This window comes from Bos taurus, chromosome 25 (assembly GCF_002263795.3).
Source record: "Bos taurus isolate L1 Dominette 01449 registration number 42190680 breed Hereford chromosome 25, ARS-UCD2.0, whole genome shotgun sequence".
Classification (NCBI taxonomy): Eukaryota; Metazoa; Chordata; class Mammalia; order Artiodactyla; family Bovidae; genus Bos; species Bos taurus.
The window spans coordinates 20,220,728-20,242,752 of record NC_037352.1 but is presented as its reverse complement, the minus strand read 5'-3'; the positions used below and the strand labels follow the sequence as shown (position 1 = coordinate 20,242,752).

The 22,025-nt window shown below is 46.4% G+C and overlaps 1 protein-coding gene across 1 annotated transcript in view; it reads right to left on the bottom strand.

Moving 5' to 3' along the window:
* Positions 1-7,251: 7,251 nt before the first annotated feature.
* Positions 7,252-22,025, bottom strand: part of OTOA (otoancorin) — a 71,452-nt gene continuing 56,678 nt past the window's right edge. The window contains exons 24-27 of the mRNA XM_015460348.3: positions 13,714-13,856; positions 13,344-13,480; positions 12,732-12,829; positions 7,252-9,548 (exon numbers count right to left, since the gene is read on the bottom strand). Of these exons, the coding sequence (XP_015315834.3) occupies positions 9,255-9,548; positions 12,732-12,829; positions 13,344-13,480; positions 13,714-13,856 (672 nt within the window). The 3' untranslated portion in view covers positions 7,252-9,254. The remainder of the gene's footprint in view (positions 9,549-12,731; positions 12,830-13,343; positions 13,481-13,713; positions 13,857-22,025) is intronic.

Sequence of the window (22,025 nt, the reverse complement as noted above, 5' to 3'; positions counted from 1 at the left end):
TTGAGTCCAGAACAAAAGAACATCCCCCTTGCTTTCTCCCTCTCCTTCTCCCTCACTCTTCTAAGAGTTGAATAAAAATCCCAGACCTGGCTCTCACTGGCCCATCCCTCAATCAATTACTATGATCTGGGGAATGGGATATGCTGATTGGTTTCAGTGCATCAGAGCCCAGCACTGGAAGTGAAGGCAGTATTGATCCCACCTAATCCATGTGAGTGAAAGTCCTAAAGGAATGTTCTCAAAGGAAATTCATAGTATTGTGGAAAAGGAGGAAATGAGGCTAAGTGAAAGTCACTCAGTCGGGTCTCACTCTTTGCAACCCCATGGACTATATAGGCCATGGAATTCTCCAGGCCAGGATACTGGAGTGGGTAGTCTTTCCCTTCTCCAGGGGATCTTCCCAGCCCAGGGATCAAACCCAGTTCTCCCACATTGCAGCAGGATTCTTTACCAGCTGAGCCACCAAGGAAGCCCAAATGATGCTCAGTCACTGTCAATGACAAATGCAGAAAATAAACACACACACCAGGCCTCCCTCCTGCCAAGAAGTAAAAGAGGTAGAATGGCGGGGGGAGGGCGGTAGGGGGTGTTCATGCTCAAGGATATGTTTCCAGGCTAAGCTTAAATTCCAGAGCTGGTCTATTTCAACCAGAGCTGACCACTCGGCTTTCAGCTCCTCAGACACCTCAGTCACTTTGCCTCCCCTGCCTTCATTTCCCCTTATTCTGTGTCTTGGTATTCCATTGCTACAGAAGAAATTGACAGAAACGGAGTGGCTTAAATGACACACATTTATTATCTCGCAGTTCTATAGGTCAAAAGGTGCAGCTGAATTCTCTGCTCAGAATCTCACTGGGCTGAAATCATGGTGCAGCTGGGGCTGGGGTCTTGTCTGGGACTGAGGTCCTCCTCCAGAATGGCTGGTTTTCGCAGACTTCATTCCTTCTGATCGTACGACCGAGGTCTCTGTTTTCCTGCTGGTCATCAGCCAGGGCCCTCTCTCACCTTCTTAAGTGCACCCTGGGTCCTTGCCTTGTGGTCTCCCCACATGTTCTCACATTCTGAACAGCTCTGTCATCAGGAAGGGCCTGGTTCCTTTCAAGGGCGCACCTGATCAAGTCAGTTCCACCCAGTTGACCTCCCTTTTGAGGAACTCAAAGTCAGTCGATCAGCATCCCAGTCATGGGAGTGACATCTCCCCACACGCACAGGTTCTGCCTGCACTTATGGGGAGGAGGTTACATGGGGCATGCACTCCAGGGAGTTTGGGGCCAGCTTAGCATTCTGCCTGCCATGGTTTGGTAACTGAACTCTCCTGGAATCAGCCCTCTGCTGTTTGGTCACTGTGATCTGGGGTAGGGTTTGGGGTCACCTCCTGACCTAGCCTTGGCCAGTTGGTGTACTTCACCATCTCGGCCACAGGGGTCAGCTCAGCGATGCCACCTGCCTCAGGTAGGTTTGATTAAAGTAAATCCAGGGACTTCCACTGGCGTGACCAGGAAAGACCAAAGTCTCTCTCTCTCAATAATGCTAACATGTTAGGCTATGAGTCTAAATGCTGATGGTGGCCACTGTGAAAGGGGAGCCTGCCTAGGAAAGAAGCCAGGCTTAAAGGCAGAGTCAGAAGATAGCAAGAGGGAAGCCCACTCCCGGGGATGTTGTCACAGCTCCTGGATCCAGCCAGGCCTGAATCCAGAACGTTTTCCAGCTCTCAGAAGGCATATAAGTCAAGAGGGTCCTGATACATCACCTACAGTGATGCAGAGAGACTCCTGCGGCTGACCGCTCACCTGGCTGTGTGGGGAGAAGGAGATGTGCTCTCAGGGGTCATCAGCATGGGGCGGGAGGGAAGAGTCAGGTCTCTCCCCACACCGAGGACACAGCAAGGGGCTTGGAAACAAAATCCTGAGTTAAATCTTCTAAGATTAAGATAATGCTCACCAAACTGAACTGATGCAAAGACTCCTTTACAAGGAAGCAACAGGGAGAGAACAGGATGAGAACTACAGGGAGCGGACAATATGTAAAGGAGGCAAGACAGAACCCACAGGAGTTCTGGAGCCACAGCCACTTTTTCTGAGTTCCCCTTGTGTCACGGCAAAAGGGCAAAGATCCCATGGGGTTCAACCTCCTTCCACTTTCCGTTCATTCAGAATCAGGAGACTAAGCCCAGTGATGCCCCCGAGGCCTTGCCTGATCTGGCCCGTCATCTCTCCAGCCTCATCTCCTGCCTCTCCCCACCCACCATGCCACCTGCTGGTCCTCAGACACCCGGCGCTTCAGTCCTGCCTCTGGGACTTCACACTTGCTCCTCTTTGCTACCCAGACCGGATACAGACAGAGATGATGACATCAATGTAGATATGGATGCCAATGTGAATATAGATGGAAATACAGGTATAAGTTTAGGTATACGCATGCCGCCCCATACCGCCTTCCAGTCTCTGCTCAATCACTATCTTTTCCATGATCACTTGATTTTTACCTAAAGCTTGTTCTCTGCCCTCACCCCCACCACCACCAGATTGACTTCTTTCCATTGTATTGATCACTATCTGATCACTGTCTGCATGTGTCTATTATGTGCCTCTTCTAGCTCCCAGCACAATGTGGCCTGCATCAGGACAGGGCTGTGTGTGTTCTGCCTCCATCATGACTAGCACAGGGGCTGGCAAAAAGTGAATTCTCAATATGCTTTTTTGTTAAATGAGTAGATTCTTATCACATCTCCTCAGCTCCCTTGGAGCTGAAGTTTACCAACACTTGCCTGACCAGAGGTCCTACTGAGTTCAGTCTGATGTGAGGGGGAAAGTACTTTCACCTACATATTCAACAAATATGCAGTGAACACCAACCATGACCCAGCCCATTGGGGACTGCTGAGCAGGAAGAATGCATCATTGAACAAGACGGTCAGGGTTTCTGCCCACGGGAACTTACATTCCAGTGGGGCTACATGCTTGTCATGTTCATTCCTCCAATTCCAAATCCTTCCTGGTGTGAGAGGTCCTGAAGCTGACTGGACACTAGTGGAAAACCACCAGCCTGCCCATCAGTCTCAGGATCCCTGACCCAAGATATCAGAGAGTGGGGTCTCAGTGGGCCTGACATGGCAAGGAACAGAAGATGACGGATGCAGCAGGCCCCCAAGGGAGAGTAGCTCAAAGTCAGACTTGTGGACCTCAGCCACTTCAGTGGGGCTTCCAGCTTCCAGTGTGAGTGGAGATGACACACACCTGGAGGAGAGCCCGATGGCTTCTCCAGCTGGGATGCTCTCCCCTGAGGATGGGCCGGTGCACCTATTCCATGCGCTATTACCTGACCTGAAAATCCATCCCTCTGGGAAACTCCAGCTAACAGAGCCTTGATGGTATCAGGGGGTAGAGCTAAGCTGCAGAGCTGGAGGCAATGATGTTGGATCGGTGAGTGCTCCAGGTGAAATAGTTCGATGAGCCATTAGATATGAAGGCTGCCATGGCAGAGCAGATGGAACAACCATGTTATGGGCAGAAGCTCTGACCCCAGAGGAGCAGTTACCTGATTTCTACGGCCCCTGGTCTTGGAAACGGGAAGTAAGCGGCAATTAGGGGCCATGGTGTTGTATCAAGAAGCACAGCATTTGACAAAGAGCTTCCCTAATGGGCACAATCTCCAGGGCAAATGATGGGAATGTGATGAAAGGGTCAGAGTGCACCACCTTCCTATCCCCAGCACGTGACCAGCCCGTGCCAGGGAGGCATGTGGAAGTCATGGAGTACAAGTCAGCTTTGGCTACAGCAACCATCAACCCTAAATCTCAATGGCTTCCCTTAACAAATACATACTTCTCACGTATGAGTATTCAGGTTGGCTGTGGCTCTCCTGAGCTTGGCTGAGCTCAGCTGGGTCCTGCTGGTCTCAACTTAGCTCCTAGCTGTGCACTGGGCTCAGGTCTGCTCCATGTCTCCTCACCCACAGGTCTCCTCACACACAGAAGCAATTACCAAGAGGTCAAATCACACAAGCGCGTGTAAGACTTCTGCTGGAGGGGTGGTGTCCTGTCTGCTCAACGGCCAAAGCCAAAGTTAGCAGGTGGAGAAGCAGACTCTACCCACTGAGGTGCACATGGAAGCCACATGGCAAGAGCCTGGCTGTTGCATCCTAATAAAGGGAGTGAGCAGAAGAGTTGGGAACCACCATCTAGCTGCCCCCAACACAGGAGTGTTCCAGAGGGTCTCGGAGACTAGAAGGAACTTCTCAGGGCCAGAGTTCTCCTGGGAAAGGACAGCCCCTTCCCCCACATTTCATCGGCAGGCATTTTGTTGGGCTCGTAAAAGGTCAGAATGAAGGTGAAGGCAAATAAGGTCTTCACCTTCTGGTGAGTTGCCAACATTTCAAGGATCAGACAAGCTATGTCCCTTTCTGAAGTAATCAGTTCCTGGGGCAGGAAAGGCAGAGAAGTGGACAACGACCCTCCTGCAGTGGTTGAGAATCCTAGGAATTGCTAGACGTCCTGGGTGGATTTGTAGCAAGGACACTCACTTCAAGAAGATTTCAAGATTTGCACTTTGAAGACATGCCACTTAGACACCGTGTGGGCTGGAGTTCTGCCAGGCCTCCCTGTTCATTACGGCAATATAGATGTGTTTAAAGGAGGCAAGGATGGATGAAGAACTTTTAAGGACAAAGAAAATACCTAATATTTAATATTAAGTTGTTTACTGCCTCTTCCATGACAGCATTTCTTCAGTAAAGCCAGGTAAACACACACTCACACATGTTCACACACGCACCAACTCACAGCCACCTTTCATTGGCAGTGGAGCCCATCCCAGCCGCGGTGGCTGAACCCCTGGGTACCAGGACTAGAGGGAATAGCTTAAATCTAAGTCCCATTGGATGACAGACTGAAGGTGCAGAAAGACTCCCAGCCCCCATCAAGCTTGATGGTAGGGGATCTGTAAAAGGATCTAGCTGAGCAATGTTCAAAAATTTGAATAACCGTATGGCAAGGCTCTGACCGATCAGAGCCATAACCAGCACACCGTGACCCGCACGCCAGGGACCGTGATCTCTGCAAACAGCTGGGGGGAGTTGCAGAAGGTGGAGGCTGGGAACCCAACAGCATCGCTGACGTTGAAAAGGTGAACAGGGAGCTGTACCTGCGGTGTGACTGCTGCTTTTCTGCGTGCAGAAGGCTGCACACTTCAACCCGAGACCCCGGGGGTCCTGCAGGGCATAAGCTGGATTTGTCTTCCTGCCTGAGGCAATCACCAATTATATGAGCTGTGAGGCAAGCTGGCCTCCCGCCAGAGGAGGAGGGGAAGGGATCTACAGAACCTCTCTCTGATCTAACTCATTAGAGAAGTTCAAGAATATCCATCCAGGAGGCAGCAGAGGGCGAGACGAAAAGTCAGAATCCAAATCCTCGCTATCTGAGAGGCCTTAGACAAGAGTTCCTTCACCTTTCTCAGGTTCAGTCACCTCATCTGGAAAATGGGAACCAACAGCATCCACCTGGCGGGATCATGATGATGATGACGTGAACTAATGATACAGGTAAAGACCTCAGAGCAGCTCCTGATGCAGACTGGACCTGCAGAACGGGAGCCGTTACTGTCATCCACAATGGGAGGAACAACCCAGAAACTAACCCAAAAACAAATGATCAGAAGCGAAAGTGAGACGCAAAGCTACTTGGCGTTGGCAGCATGAAGTCTGACTCATAGGAAGTTGTGGTTGCCCAGGATAATTCAAGGCTGGAAGAAAGTGGGACTACTGAGCAAGGTCCAAGGCCTCTCTGATGGGAATCTGGGCAGACACATTCTCAGCCAGCATCCCGCTCGAAGCAGCCGGTCCCGCCCAGCTAAACTGGGGCTGGAGTTTGTAATGAGATAAATGATCTGGGCTCCAGAAGCAGCACTAGCAACCACTTCCCCACCAGGATGAAAGAAAATCAGATCAGACCCCAAGTAATACCCACAAGGCCACACCCTCCACACCCCAGTCTTTTAATTTTCTGTAATAACCACACAAGACTTCTGAAGACCCGCCAGCCTCCACAATATCTACCTGTATTAATAACCAGTACAGCACAGGTCCTGACCGATCAGAGCCATAGCCAGCACACTGACTCACACGCCAGTGACCATGATCTCTGCAAACAGCTGGGGGAGTTGCAGACGGTAGAGGCTGGGAACTCCCCCTCCCCCCCAAAAAAATTGCCACCTTAAGCTATGTCGAGAGAAACAACTTTGATGGCTGAATTTGAGAAGGCATAACATCCAGGAGGTAGCAAAGCACCCCTTCCTAAGCTCTGCCTTCCTGAGCCAAAGGTCACGAACATCTTGCAAATTTCCAAAAGGACTGGGCCACTGGGTACATTTGCTTTGCTCCACCATAATCGCAGGAGTGACTGACTTACACAGTGTATTTTTCTTTTATTTCAACCCATCCCCAAAGCCCAGAGCACTTAAAACCTGGAAGAGCCACCACCTCCACCAAGAAAGGTATATTTTTGAAAGTTTAACAGCCATTCATTCAGCTGACTCCCAAGGAAGTGGAAGGTATCTGGAAAATGTATTTTTAAATTGATTTAATGTTGAGCCATGTTAAATGTTTTAATTTCCAAGCAATGCAATGCCCACCAAAAACATCAATTAGTCCCAACAATCAGGCAGGAATATCGGCGTCTATTACGGGATTCATTTATTTCAGCTCTGCTAAATATCTAAGAAGGAGAAATCCACTATGGCCTATATCTCCGAGGAAGGGAAATTAAAACCAGAAGAGAAGCCAGAGCAGGCCTTGGTGAAACCGGGGGCCTTGGCCTGCACCCATCGCTGGCTGGCATCTCCTTCTAGAGGGAGGATGTTAACTTGTACTAATGTCTTCATGGTGTTGACAGGAAATGGTCTCCCCTCCCCAGCGTCCCTGTCTCCAAGCTGGAAAACTAGGGAGACTGAGATGAGGTCTCCCTGCTGAGGATGCAAGCCAGTTTAAGAAGGTGTAAGACCATATTTTAATAATTATTCTTCCTTCAGTGCCTCTTCAGTTCCAAAGTCCCAGGGTCTCCTTGCCCTTGTTGAGACTCTGAGTCGGGGTGGGGGACTCCCACCCTCTGCAGCGTCCTCAGGGTCTGCAAGCGCTTTGGCCAGCTGCCTGGGCCCCAGGGCGGTGCGCAAACACCACTCACCACACGAGCTTGGGCATCAGGACCAGGAGAAGGTAGCCCAGCCCAAGACCCCTGGAGACCCAGACTCCTACAAGGAAACAAGACAAGAGTTGACAGGAGGTCTCAGCAGCCCACAGAGGGTGGGCACATCGCACCCTGCACCTCCCCCCTCTCTAGGTCTTGGCTTGCTCAACCCTAAACAAGAATAATGATCCCAAATAGCAAAGGGTGGGAGGGCAAAGTATATGAGACTGCGTGAATTAGCAAGTACCAGAACTGACTCATAGGAGTCATCTGGGGAGATGGCCAAAAATGCAAATTTGGGGATCTTCCCCTGAAAATTCTGATTCAGCAAGTCAGGTACCAGGCCAGGGGATCTGGATTTTAAGTATCACACCCAGGTGGTTCAGATAACAAAGCAAGATTAGGAAACAAGATTAAGTGCCTGGCCCCCAGGAATGGTTCACCAGGCTGCCAGGACCAGCTCAGGCCAGTGGGGTGAATGGAAGGAAAGAGGATCTAGGCTTCTCCTGCATCAGAATTTCCAGATGCACCGACCCTCTGACCCCTCCAGTCTCACTTGGAAGAGTTTACCCTGCAGATATACTTGAACAGATGCAAAGTATATAAAGTCATTTGCTGCAGCATTGATTGTAGCAGTATAAAAATAGAAACAACTGAATTATCGTCTATAGAGATCTAGTTAAAGACAGTTACAGCATAGCCAGAAAACCAAGAACTGCACGGCTCCTAGATATGGACATGGAACTGTCTCTAAGGTAAATTTTCAGGTGAAAAATGCAAGTCACAGAACAAAGTATATAATAAGCTTTTGTAAAAGTGCAGGAATAATCTATGGATATGCATGGCATATCTCTGGACAGATACACAACTGGTAACACTGGTTGCTCTGAGGAGGGGAACTGGGTGACTGTGGAACAGCGGGTGGAGGGTGGATGTTTCACTTCACAGCTTTTCAGACTTCTCATATTTTAAACCATGTGCATGGTCTACTGTGTGCATTATATAAGACCCAAAACACTGCAGCATTTTCAAATAACTTTTACATGTATGCAGATTATATTTCAATGAAAAAGTTTAAAGATAGTAATAAATCAAAGGGCATGGCTCCCATCTGCAGAAATTGGGCATCCTCCCATCCCCAAGGCGGGAGGAGGAGGAGGGATACCTGGAGATGGTGAGGCCCCAGCTCTCTTTGAACTCTGGGTATTTGCATCTGCTCTTGCCTCTACCTGGGACACTCCCCACGTGGCCGGGGTATCTCTCCAGCTGGGTTTGCAGCTTAGATATCAGTCTTCAGGAGGTTTCCACCGCCGCTTCCCCTCCCCGAAGCCCAGGAAGCTGCCTCTCCCCAGCGATCCCCGTGTCCTGCGATCCCTGGGATCACAGCACCCCTCGTACTGCCTCATGGTCGCCTGGGTGCTGGGGCTTCCGTCACCCCCACCCTGGACTGGGAGCTCCACAAGGACAGAGGACACATCTGGCTTGTTCACAGCTGCCTCCCCAGAGCCGAGCACCATGCTTGGTCCAAAGACGGTGTTCACTAAAGACAGGAGTCATAAAGAAGTGTGAGGGCGAGGGGAGGGAGGGGAGACAGGCAGGGAGAAAAAAAAAAAAAAGCCGGGAAAGAAAGCCACCGCCACCCCCACCCCCGACTCCTCCGCTCAGCTCATTTCTTCGTCACCACCACTTCCTTCTGCTGCTTTCCTTCCCTGGTCTTAATCAGATTTGAAATCTCCTTGTTTATTAGGAGAGAGCCTCACCTGCCTTACTCACCAGCTCCTAAAGCAGGCTTAGCACATAGTAGGTGCCCAAAATATATCGACTGAATTTATTAATCCTGGACGGTGAGAAGGATGGAGGAGCAAAGGAACCACTGAAAGGGCTTAAGTCCTGAGAAATTCTGATTCAGTGGGTTCTGGGTGGGGTCCGTGGGGCTGGCAATTTTTAAGAGCTCCCCCCATCCCAAGACTTGCAAGTGCTCCAGAGTTGACCATTCTTTACATATGCTTGGTACGGACTGTGGGTTTTTCTCTGAATGCAGAATCTTCAAGGACTGTCAGAGACCCCACCCTGAATTTTAGGAGCCTTCTCGCCGTCCCATGTCAGGCGGGGCGGACCGAGAGACGAGGAAGGGGGATTGGGAGTGGGAGGTGGGGCTGGGTCCGTCCCTCTCACCTGGAGGAGAAAGAGAGGAGGGGGTCCGGGCGGGGCTGGCGCTCGGAGGCGCATCCAGCCAGGAGCGAGCCTTGGCGCCATCTATCGCCCGCTGGAGGCTCTGCAGCTGCAACATGCTGAGCTGCCGGCGCTGGGCTGGGGTCACCGCCGCCGCGTTTTCAGGGCCCAGGGAGGCGATCTGCTCGGCCGACAGCTCCTACAGGGGGGAAGGGGACAGCGCCCTCAGAGGAAACTTTCCCAAATCTCGGGCATCCGCCCTGGGCCCGCACAACTTTGCGGTACCCATGTATCTCTCATCTGTGCTACTCTTCAGGATTTTTCCTTAAAATCAGACCCCTCTTTCACTACTAATATAGATGTATTATAAAATGAAAAAAAAAATTAATGGCAATTTCCAAAAACGGAAACAGGATGACTTGCAATAAGTACTCGTTTAAAATATGCCAGAAGAAGCAAAACAACTCTAGCTAGATCTGTTGGCCAACAATGTTTGATCCTGGGGCCTCTTTTAAATATATATATATAATATATATATATTTTTAGCTCCAAAATTGAGATTTCCTCCGTGAAGTAATCAATAGTGAAAGAGAGTTTATAAGGCGACTTAATGGTGTTTAATGCAGTGCAAGTTACCCTGCCCACAATGCTTCAAGTCCCCTACCAGAGGAATACTGATGTGGTGGAGAAAACACACGCTTAAAGGGCAAAGCTTTTAATCTGTGTCCCAGCTCTGCCACACACTAGCTGTGTGACTTGGGCAAGTTTCACAGCCTCTCTGTGCTTTTGGACTAGATGTGGGATCGCACAGAGAACTTATATCCTATGTGGATTCTCAACTCATCGCAGGTGAGTCCGGTAAGGGTTCTACAAAGGGTAAGTGCAGTGATCTATTAGTGATGTGTGCCATAGACACACAGCAGTGGGAATTCTGCTCAAGGGCCCTGAACAAGATTCTTTCTGCAATCACTTCTGCCTTAGAGGACTCGGTGATTAGTTCCAGTGGGTGTGAAATGAGATGGGATGTCACGTGCCTCTAAAGTCATCCTGCTCGTTTTCTAAGGGTCCCAAAGATTCTGAGAAAGGGGTTTCTGCTTTCTCACCCTGACTTTACTCCTTCACATTATTCTTTCTTGTCCAAGTTGGTGCTTCCCTGGAATCATGTCATTCCCCTGCTTAGAACCCTTTCTGCCCCCGTCCAGGATGCAATTCAAGCTCTTTACACAATAATAAGGCCTTCAAGCTCTGAGTCCTGCCCCCCTCTCCAGCACCCTATCCCTCACTCCTTGCTGGCACACTTCACTCCTGGAGAATGGACAGCCATATGTGTAACCCCCAGGAGGCAATACATCCTTCTGCCTGGAACACTGTCCCTCCCTCTCACCTAACTAACCTGTCCTGCAAAATTCAGCATCACCTCCTCCCTCTCACCAGACACACACACACAGCAGACATGCACTTCTGGCTTATACGTTACATCTACCATTAACACAGAGTCTGCATTATAAAAATTATGTATTCTTCCAATGTTGCTGCTTGCAACCCCAGGTCTATTAAACTGTTTTTAAAAAATAAATTCAAAGCGGTTCCAACATTTAATTATCAGGAGATGTTACATGAAAACGAGACTTCAGGATTCTAAAAAAAAAAAAAAAGGACGATCTGGCAGCAATGCTAGGCCCACACAGTCACACTGCATTGCATCCTGTGCCAGAGATGAGAAGCAGCTTTCCCAGCTTTAGACTGGCTCTCCAGTTCACCTTAATCCCTACCCAGGCCACTACATTCTTTTGTTACTTTTTCAAGCCCCTGAAGGCACTGCATTATATGCCTTCACCAGTGCCATGCCATGGGAACCTAGTCTGGTACTTACACCCTAGCACCTAGGCTGAAGCCTACCACAATGTAAGTGGCTGCTAGGAATTTTCAGAAAAGGTAAGCTGCAAAGTACATTCCAAACAAGACCAGGACAGCGTGCTCAGCAACATGCCAACTTCAAGGACCAAGCTGCCTACCCCATGCAGAGCCCCCAGAAAAGAAGCTGAATGGGCTTTAAGGACAGCTACTTGTTTATTTCCCCTAAACAGCTTTCCTGGTAGCTCAGCTGGTAAAGAATCCACCTGCAGTGCAGGAGACACCAATTTGATTACTGGGTCAGGAAGATCTTCTGGAGATGGGATATAGGCTACCCACTCCAGTATTCTTGGGCTTCCCTGGAGGCTCAGACAGAAAAGAATCCGCCTGCAATGTGAGACCTGGGTTCAATCCCTGGGTTGGGAAGATCCCTTGGAGAAAGGAACGGCTACCCACTCCAGTGTTCTGGCCTGGAGAATTCCATAGACTGTATAGTCCATGGGGTCGCAAAGAGTCAGAGAGGACTGAGCGACTCACTTTTCAAACCGCTCAAACCTGGTCTGTGCTGGGAACTGTTCTTGGTCCTGAAGTGGTTCAAGATCTGTTCTCTTGTCTTAAAAAGAACCAATGACGTGGCATCATGCAAGCTTGTCTAGCCTGGTGTGCCTTATCCAGTTTTGGTGGACAAAATATGTTTCCAAGTTACCCAAACAAGAACACCAGAGTCACTCTTCATCAGAGCAGACTCCCCCACCAAACCCGCTCCTAAACTTATACATCTGCTTCCCTATCCTCAATAGATCCACTTCAACCCTCTCAATTTTTTCCATAGCTGTTTGTGGCTTTCTTAATACTTTTCTTTAAATCAATTTAAATGTTTCATTTAAATTTATTTTAAAAGAAAATGTTAATGGAAATATCATCCCTCATCTACAATTCTGAAGTCCAAAAACAGTCTGAAACCTGTAAGTTTTTCCCAGAGTTTAAGACAAACTCATTTGCCAGCAAAATCTGACCTGAATTGATATGAAACCATTTATAGTCTCTATTTATTCCAATTAGTGTGCTTTGTCACAGATTTCTTCACAGAAATATTCATGTACTTGCTTACAAGGTGCTTCCCCCAGACACTGCTGAAGGTGTTCGGTTACAATACTGTAGATTCACAGAGTGATCTTTCTAAACTCTGGAAAATTCCAAATTCTGAAATATCCCAAGGGTTTGGGATAAGGGAATATACACCTGTCATACCATCATAAATAGAAAATTAGTGCCAGTGGCTGTGAAGAGAAGGAAACCATAAAAATAGACACAAATAAAAGATAAATTAAAAATTGAAGAAAAAACTTTAAAAACAAAAACAGCTAAAATTATGTTGTGATCCATCCATTGTTGGCACATAGCTCTCCTCTGGCCCCATTTGCAGAAGCAGGTTGTAGGTCCCTAGAATCCAACACCCACCATCTGCTTCCCTGTGTGATTTGAAATGGGGTCAGCTCCCATTCTCCTTGAAGAACTGAGTACTTACTTTGAATATCTCATCAGGAAGGCATTTGATTGCTGATGGCTGGAAATATGGCATCAAATCCTTATCAAGCATTCGGAGCTCTTCCTTAGTTAATCCAGCTGGGGAGAAAAAGGAATCAGAGGGTTTAATTCAAGCCATCAGAACTCCGTTTGTTTTATTAATGGCACTGCGTAATGTACAGATCTGCATGTTCTAGGCAAACATCATTCCTTACAAAAGGCCCTGAAAGTCACACTGGGGAATTAGGTTCCTTAATCAACTAAGGAAGAAAATATGTGGGTCACATTAGCCCTGATTGGTCTCCTACAAGGAAATTTATGCCCAGAAGGAGCTTCACTTTACACAAATTTTAAATTGTGTATAAATCTATTTTGGAGCCAATTAAATAACATTCTAAACCACTTTAGCTACACAGAATTACCAAGAGAGCTTGTTTAAAAAGCAGACTTGCAGATCCCCACCTTCTGCAACTTGAAGTCATGAAATCTAGGTTCTATCATAACCCTATGGATGTTCACTATATGTGGCCAAGGATTTTGTTTGTTTGTTTGTTTTTGTCCCCAGATTTAAGGTTGGAAAGGGAGAGAAAGGCATGCTCAAAGTACCTCTTACCTGCAATGGTCCCAAGCTCCTGCAAGACAAAGCTGGACCACTCGGTGGGCTCCCCAAACACAACTTCTGCCTTCCTCTTAAACTCTGCCAAGACCTGGGTACTGCAGAGCAGGGTCCCGATTCTGGCCACCACCACCCTGGTTACAAGGGAGGGATATAGTGTGAGCCCAGGAGACTCTCCAGTCAAAATAGATATGCAAAAGGTAGGTAGGCTCAGCATCAAGAAAGGATCCAGCTAATCTCACTCCCTATTTTATCCCAGAAAGGTTGCAAAGCAGCAGGAAGCAGAGAACAGCTTGATGAATAAATTAATGAATGAATGAACCAACAATCAATCATTTGCCACTCTGTGCACTAGTATTTTGGTTACCTGAATTCCAAGATCTTTATAAGTGAGATTTCAGTGATGTTCATGGCACACAGGGCTGCACCAAGTCCTACCAAATGGAAGCTCTTCAGATCCTGGACCCTATAGCCTGAATCCTCCAGAAACCCTTGTAGAATGGATTTAGCCTATAAAAATGTGGAAGGACAAGAAATGAACCATCCAGAGATGATCAAGACCCCAAGATCCAAGGGGATAACAGAGCCAGCCTCCTGACTGATTGCTCACGCTTCTCCTCTGGACATATTACCCATTCCAAACTATCCTAGCCACTCATCCAGGTTATCCTCCCGATGGTGCCGCTTCTACTGAGCATGTCCCCTGATCTATAAAAGCCATGAAGTTCTTGTATCCTTCAACATCAAAGACATTGGTACCTTGGGTCTGGTCTGCTGGCTTATTCCCCTCATCATTCATGACTTTCAGATAGTTTGGTCACTTAAGTTCTTCTGCATTAGGATCCAAACTTTTCCAGCCTATGTTTTCACAATTTTCTGGTAAAACCTTGTAATTTTCTGCCTTTACACCTTAACTCAAGTCAGTGCCTCAATCTGAAATGTCCTTCCTACATTCCCAACTGTTAAAATCCATCCTTTTATTTGGGAGTTCAAGTCAGATGTTACCTTCATGAAATCTACCCTGAAATACGTTTGCCTCTCACTCTTCAGCTCCAGAGGGTAGTACATTAAATGCTCTGGCATTTAAAACCACACGGAAATCTTTCCAATTAGCTTTGATTTTAGGGGTTGATGCGTAGTGTAGAGTCCCCTTAATTTAACATAGTGGCTATTAATTGTTCATGACTTTCCCTGGTGAGCCAGCCCTCCCACACTCTTACTTCATCTGGTCCAACTGGAGCTAACTGCATTCTGAGTTCCAGGAGTGTTCCTGGCCAGTCAGAATGCCTCTTAGCCTGACTATAGTGATTGTTTCCAGATTGGGCATGTGGTCCAGTCAAAACCAACCAGGACTTTGGCTGGAGCAATTAGAAGAGCTGAGCCTTCTTTACTCTGGACTGGACCTTGGCAGACAAACACCTGAATCTTCTAGAACTCACCACATGGAAAGAAACTCCCTCTGAACAAAGCCAACACAGAAGAAAGCAGGGTCAAAAATGGTGAGAGACAGTCCTGACGACAGTGTTGAAGCCCCTGGATCCAGCCATACTTTAATTCCACTCTTGACATCCTCTGTGATAGGAGTCAATACACTCCATTCTTTTTAAAAAATTTTTATTGGAGTAGAGTTGATTTACAACACTGTTAGTTTCAGGTTCACAGCAAAGTGAATCAGTTATACATATATGTATATACACACACACACACACATATACACATATGCTAAGTCACTTCAGTCGTGTCCGACTCTGTGCAACCCCATAGACGGCAGCCCACCAGGCTCCCCCGTCCCTGGGATTCTCCAGGCAAGAACGCTGGAGTGGGTTGCCATTTCCTTCTCCAATGCATGAAAGTGAAAAGTGAAAGTGAAGTCGCTTAGTCGTGTCCGACTCTTAGCGACCTCATGGATTGCAGCCTACCAGGCTCCTCCATCCACAGGATTTTCCAGGCAAGAGTACTGGAGTGGGGTGCCATTGCCTTCTCCGATATACACATATATACACACATATATACATCTCTCTACTCTTGTTTAGATTCTTTTCCCATATAGGTCTTTACAGAGCACTGAGCAGAATTCCCTGTGCTACACAGTAAGTCCTCAGTGAAAAGTGAGTATTAGCCGCTCTGTCATGTCAGATTCTTTGTGACCCCATGGACTACAGCCCACCAGGCTCCTCTGTCCATAGGAATCTCCAAGCAAGAATACTGGAATGGGCCATTCCCTTCTTAAGGGGATCTTCCCCACCCAAGGATCGAACACAGGTCTCCTGCATTGCAGACAGATTCTCTACCATCTGAGCCATGAGGGAAGCCCGACACTAATTCCTTTCAGTTATCAATTTTATATATGGTAGTGTGTATATGTCAACCCCAGTTTCCCAGTTTACCCCTCCTCCCCTTTCCGCCTGGTATCCATAGTTTGTTTTCTACATCTGTGACTCTATTTCTGTTTTGTGAATGTGCCTTCATTTACACCATTTTTTTAGATTCCACATATAAGCGATATATTTTTCCTCCTCTGTCTGACTTATTTCACTCAGTATAACAATCTCTAGCACCATCCATGGTGCTGCAAATGGCATTACTTCACTCTTTTTATGGCTGAGTAGTATTCCATTGTGTATACGTACCACACCTTCTTTATCCTTTCCTCTGTGGATGGACATTTAGGTGGCTTCTTTTTCTTGGTTATTGTAAGTAGGGCTGCAATGAACACTGGAGTGAGTGTATCTTTTTGAATTATGGTTTTCTCTGGACATATGCCCAGGAGTGGGATTGCTGGATCATATGGAAATTCATATTTAGTTTTTTAAGGAACCTCCATACTGTTCTCTATAATGCACCAATTTACATTTCCACCAACAGGGTAGGAGAGTCCCCTTTTCTCCACACCCTCTCCAGCATTTATTGTTTGTAGATTTTTTGACCGATGTCAGGTGACACCTCATTGTAGCTTTGATTTGCATTTCTCTAAGAATTAGTGATGCTGAGCATTTTTCCACGTGCTTTTTGGCCTGGTGTATGTCTTCTTTGAAGAACTGTCTATTTAGATCTTCCATTCATTTTTTATTGGGCTAACAAACTCCATTCTTGCTCAAGTCTCCTTGAGTTGGGTTTTCTGTCACTTGTAACTGGGTGAATCCTGATTAATTTCGTCTCCCTATGTTGGACTTGAGGAAGGACCCAAGTCAATCCCCTAAAGATGAGCTGCATAATAGTGTGGATTGTCAGGGATCATGGAGACAGATTATAAAGATTACAAAAAGACCAGAGCTCACAAGGCAAAGGTGGGGAGGGGACATCCAAGGATGAACATCTCCTGAGTGGGAGCGGAAGAGTCACAGTGAATCTTCCCATCTCCCTTTAATGTCAGTCCATCCTATCACACAATATGGATCACTCTAGTGTTAAGAGAAAGTGTTGGCAAACAATGTGAAACATTGCAATGCGATTCCACTTTTTAACGCAGCTGTTGCCTTTCTATCTCTCAGGTCTGTTTAAATGCTACCTGCTCAGAGAAGACTTCCCGGATTCTCCCATCCCAAGTAGCTTCCCTCCCCACTATTTCCATGAGAACCTTGTCCATCTTCTGCTTATCCCTTATCAAAATTTGTTAAATGTTTCCTCTTGATTGCTCAACTTTTTGTCTGTATCACCAAACAGAATCTCCAAAGATGAAGACCCTATCCAGATAGTTCACTACCATATTCCCAGTGCCTGGCACAATGCCTAGCCCACAGTAGGGTACATTCTGAATAATAAGTACTTTTTTAATGAATAAATGGATGAACATCTAAGTGAGTGATTTACAGAAGCCATAGGCAATATATATTCCTTTGAAATGACATCGAATTACTGCTTCTCTAATCCAATCACATGATGGATTGGCTTCAGAGAGATTTCCTACATTTCTGCAAATCAGATTGGTCAATGTCTTCATGAAGTTTCCCTCAATGATTACAAAGCTCACAGGTGCTATAAGGGAACTTCAGTTAATACTGTGCTTAGATTTAAATGTCCTTGACTGAATGGAAATGTGCATCCCAAATAATAACAGGTAATATTTACTGAAAGCTTACTGTATGCCAACACTCCTTTGACCATTTACACATACTATCTTTTCTAATCCCCACAACCCTAGGAAGTAAATATTAATATTATCTCTATTTCACAGATGCAGAAACTGAGGCACAGAGAGGTTAAGTAACTATGCCAAGGTTATGCCAAGGTAATGCCAAGTATGCCAAGATGACTTGAATGACTGGTTCTAGGATTACAACCCAGACATTCTGACTTCAAAGCATCTACTCTAAGCCAGTGAAGATGTTTGGGGATGAAGGAGAGGTAGAGATTCAAGTTAGCTTTTGAACTTTTCTTTATTAAGTCTTCATAAGCAGGTTTCACTTGTTGACTCATAGCAATCCGTGCTCCCCAACTATCAGGCATGCCCATTTTAAAATGAAAGTGCAAAAATACAATTCAAATAAAATTACTTTGAAGATGCAATATTAAATTGTTTTGCCACTGGAACCTGGAAAATGCAAGCTCAGCCTGCAAGATGATAAGCCAAAATATATTTCCTTGAATGACTGGGCCAGTGTATCTGTAATGATTCCAAGACAATTAATACCAACACTTTCAGGCAATATTAACCGCTGAAAGTGAATAGCTGTAAGATTTCAATCTCTCTGTTCATCCCTCTGGCTTCTATAATAGTTTTTTTCCTTTATATTGGTTTTTAAGCTGAACTATCTGTTAATGCAGTTCCACCAGGTCTGACTATTAATCTAGAAACATGCATTTAAGGGTTTGATTGGGAGCTAAAGTTGAGGAACTGACTGCAAATGATATATGCAAATGTTAGGTTTTCATATCCCCTTCAAACATATTGATAAATCTCACTGCCATCCATGAGAATTGAAAATTGGTACAAAGGGAAAGAAATACTGTAGTTTCTAAGTTGGAGATATTTTCCTGTTTTCTCCCAGACTGCAAGTAGAATGATTTTAATATTGGAAGTGTGATGTGGCACTTCTTAAGCCAGTCAAAACCAGTTTTAGAGTCACAGAACCCCAGGATTATAGAATGTCAGAGTGGAAGGAACTGCAGACTGGTGGGCCAGGGGGAGGTCCAACCCTCTCATCTTGCAAGCAAGGCAAATGTTAAACTGCCAGAAAGACAGAGCGTGATGATGACAATATACTGATGACAACAATGAAAACAACTGATTTTTTTGACTACTAGGTGCCAGGCATTGTTCACAGTGAAAGTGAAAGGCGCTCAGTCGTGTCTGACTCTTTGCGACCCCATGGACTGTAGCCCACCAGGCTCCTCTGTCCATGGAATTCTCCAGGCCAGAATACTGGAGTGGGTAGCCATTCCCTTCTCCAGGGGATATTCCCAACCCAGTATCTAACCCAGGTTTCCCGCATTGCAGGCAGATTCTTAATGTCTGAGCCAGCAGGCAAGCCCATTGTTCACATATTTAACATGTATTAACTTACTTCACCCTTAGGGCCAGGACCTCCATGTTGCCCAACTCCAGCGGGGTTGGGCAGTTCACCCCGTGTTCTATTTGAATGTTGCCACTCAGTCATGAGACACGGCAATCCTGATTGCAAGAAGCTCATGAGAGTAGGGGACATGCCTTGGTTTTGCCTGCCTAGTATCCACGCTCCCCTGATAACACCATGCTTTTCTCTTTTGTGAACCACCTGTATTCATTTCCTTTTGCTGCTGTAACAGATTACCACAAACTCCGTGGCCTGAAATGACACGGATACATTCTATTATAGTTCTGGGGATCTTAAGTCCTAAAATGGGTCATCAGGATGTGTTCCTTTTGAGACTCTAGATTGCATTCATTTCCTTGTCTGTTTTAGCTCCTGGAGGCTGCCTGAAGTCCTTGACTCAGAGCCCCGTCTTCGATCTTCAAACCCAGCAGTACTGCACCTTCAAATCTCTCAATGTGTCCCCCTGCCTCCACTGTCACACTGCCCTCTCTATCTAGGGCCCCCCTGCCCCCACCTCCATCACTAAGGACCCTTGTGATTACCTTGGGCCCACGAGGATAATCTCCCACTGCAAGATTCTTAACCTAATCACATCAGCAAAGTTCCTTTTGCCACATAAGGGAAATTATTCATGGGTTCCAGCGATGAGGAAGTAGACATCTTTGGGGGTCATTACATAGCCTATCACACACGTGTTCCCCATTCTCAGTTCAGATGGTCTTGATGAGATGGATTCTACTCTCTGATGTGTGTCAGGCCAACCCACATATTCTACTTCTGACCAGATTGTTTAGGACTGGGCAATTGCATGATTGGAGGCAATGCTCGGGCTGTTTCAAAAATTAATGAGAAAGAAGCACTTTTTTCTGAGGTTGCTAATTACATGATACGTAGGCCTAGTGCTGAAAATGACAGCTGAGGGGAGGGCCGCCTGAGAACCAAGTGAACACAGAGCAGCTAAGACACCCCCTTCCAGCAATACAGTGGATTAACTTCCTACCCAACAGAAACATATTCTGGGCAGAAGTTCTTCTTTTGCCCATGAAGGATTCACTGACACAGGAATCGCCCTCTCACCATAAACTGAAAAAAGTAAATGAAATGACTCTATTTAGACACAGGACAACAGGAAGCACAAGCCTATAATGCTGAAAGAAGGAAAACAAGTCAGGTGAACCCCACAATTGCCCTTACTGTCTGCCCAGAGGCAGTTTCCGGGCTACGGAGCAGGAAAGGGAACCCAAAAAAGCCCAGTGGTCAGGCTGAGTTGAGGATACAGAGATTCAAGTCCAGAGAGGCCAGAGATGCTATAATTTGTCAAGCAAAGTACTGGAGAGGAAGAAACTGCACAGAGAGGGAACAGGGTCCATAAGTCTACAGAGAGGTTTTATCAAGCCTGGCTGAGCGCTGATCACATGCAAGGAATGGAAGTCCACATAAATATCATAAAGGCATCAGAAAGCAGGAGGCCAAACAATTCTCAGAGCTCACACGGAGCTGGGAAGAGTTCACATTCCCACCAGCCCTAGAGAAGAGATCTTGAACTATACGGAGCATTGGATGGAGTCCTCAGAAGAATCACGTCTCAGTGATGGGGATAAATTAACCACTGAATAAAGCTCACTCTCAGTTCAGTTCAGTCGCTCAGTCGTGTCCAACTCTTTGCGACCCCATGAATCGCAGAACTCCAGGCCTCCCTGTCCATCACCAACTCCCGGAGTTCACCCAAACCCATGTCCATTGAGTCGGTGATGCCATCCAGCCATCTCATCCTCTGTCGTCCCCTTCTCCTCCTGCCCCCAATCCCTCCCAGCATCAGGGTCTTTTCTAATGAGTCAACTCTTTGCATGAGGTGGCCAAAGTATTGGAGTTTCGGCTTCAACAACAATCCTTCCAAAGAAATCCCAGGGCTGATCTCCTTCAGAATAGACTGGTTGGATCTCCTTGCAGTCCAAGGGACTCTCAAGAGTCTTCTCCAACACCACAGTTCAAAAGCATCAATTCTTCGGTGCTAAGCTTTCTTCACCATCCAACTCTCATACCCATACATGACTACTGGAAAAACCATAGGCTTGATTAGATGGACCTTTGTTGGCAAAGTAATGTCTCTGCTTTTCAATATACTATCTAGGTTGGTCATAACGTTTCCTTCCAAAGAGTAAGCATCTTTTAATTTCATGGCTGCAATCACCATCTGCAGTGATTTTGGAGCCCCCAAAAATAAAGTTTGACACTGTTTCCACTGTTTCCCCATCTATTTCCCATGAAGTTATGGGACCAGATGCCATGATCTTAGTTTTCTTAATGATGAGCTTTAAGCCAACTTTTTCACTCTCCTCCTTCACTTTCATCAAGAGGCTTTTTAGTTCCTCTTCACTGTCTGCCATAAGGCTGGTGTCATCTGCATATCTGAGATATTGATATTTCTCCTAGCAATCTTGATTCCAGTTTGTATTTCTGTGAAGTCAAGTGGGCCTTAGAAAGCATCATTACAAACAAAGCTAGTGGAGGTGATGGAATTCCAGTTGAGCTCTTTCAAATCCTGAAAGACGATGCTGTGAAAGTGCTGCACTCAATATGCCAGCAATTTTGGAAAACTCAGCAGTGGCCACAGGACTGGAAAAGGTCAGTTTTCATTCCAATCCCAAAGAAAGGCAATGCCAAAGAATGCTCAAACTACTGTACAATTGCACTCATCTCACACGCTAGTGAAGTAATGCTCAAAATTCTCCAAGGCAGGCTTCAGCAATATGTGAACCGTGAAATTCCAGATGTTCAAGCTGGTTTTAGAAAAGGCAGAAGAACCAGAGATCAAATTGCCAACATTCGCTGGATCATCGAAAAAGCAAGAGAGTTCCAGAAAAACATCTATTTCTGCTTTATTGACTATGCCAAAGCCTTTGACTGTGTGGATCACAATCAACTGTGGAAAATTCTTAAAGAGATGGGAATACCAGACCATCTGACCTGTCTCTTGAGAAACCTGTATGCAGGTCAGGAAGCAACAGTTAGAACTGGACATGGAACAACAGACTGGTTCCAAATAGGAAAAGGAGTACATCAAGGCTGTATATTGTCACCCTGCTTATTTAACTTCTATGCAGAGTACATCATGAGAAATGCTGGGCTGGAAGCTCACTCTAGATTCACCCTTATAATGCTCAAA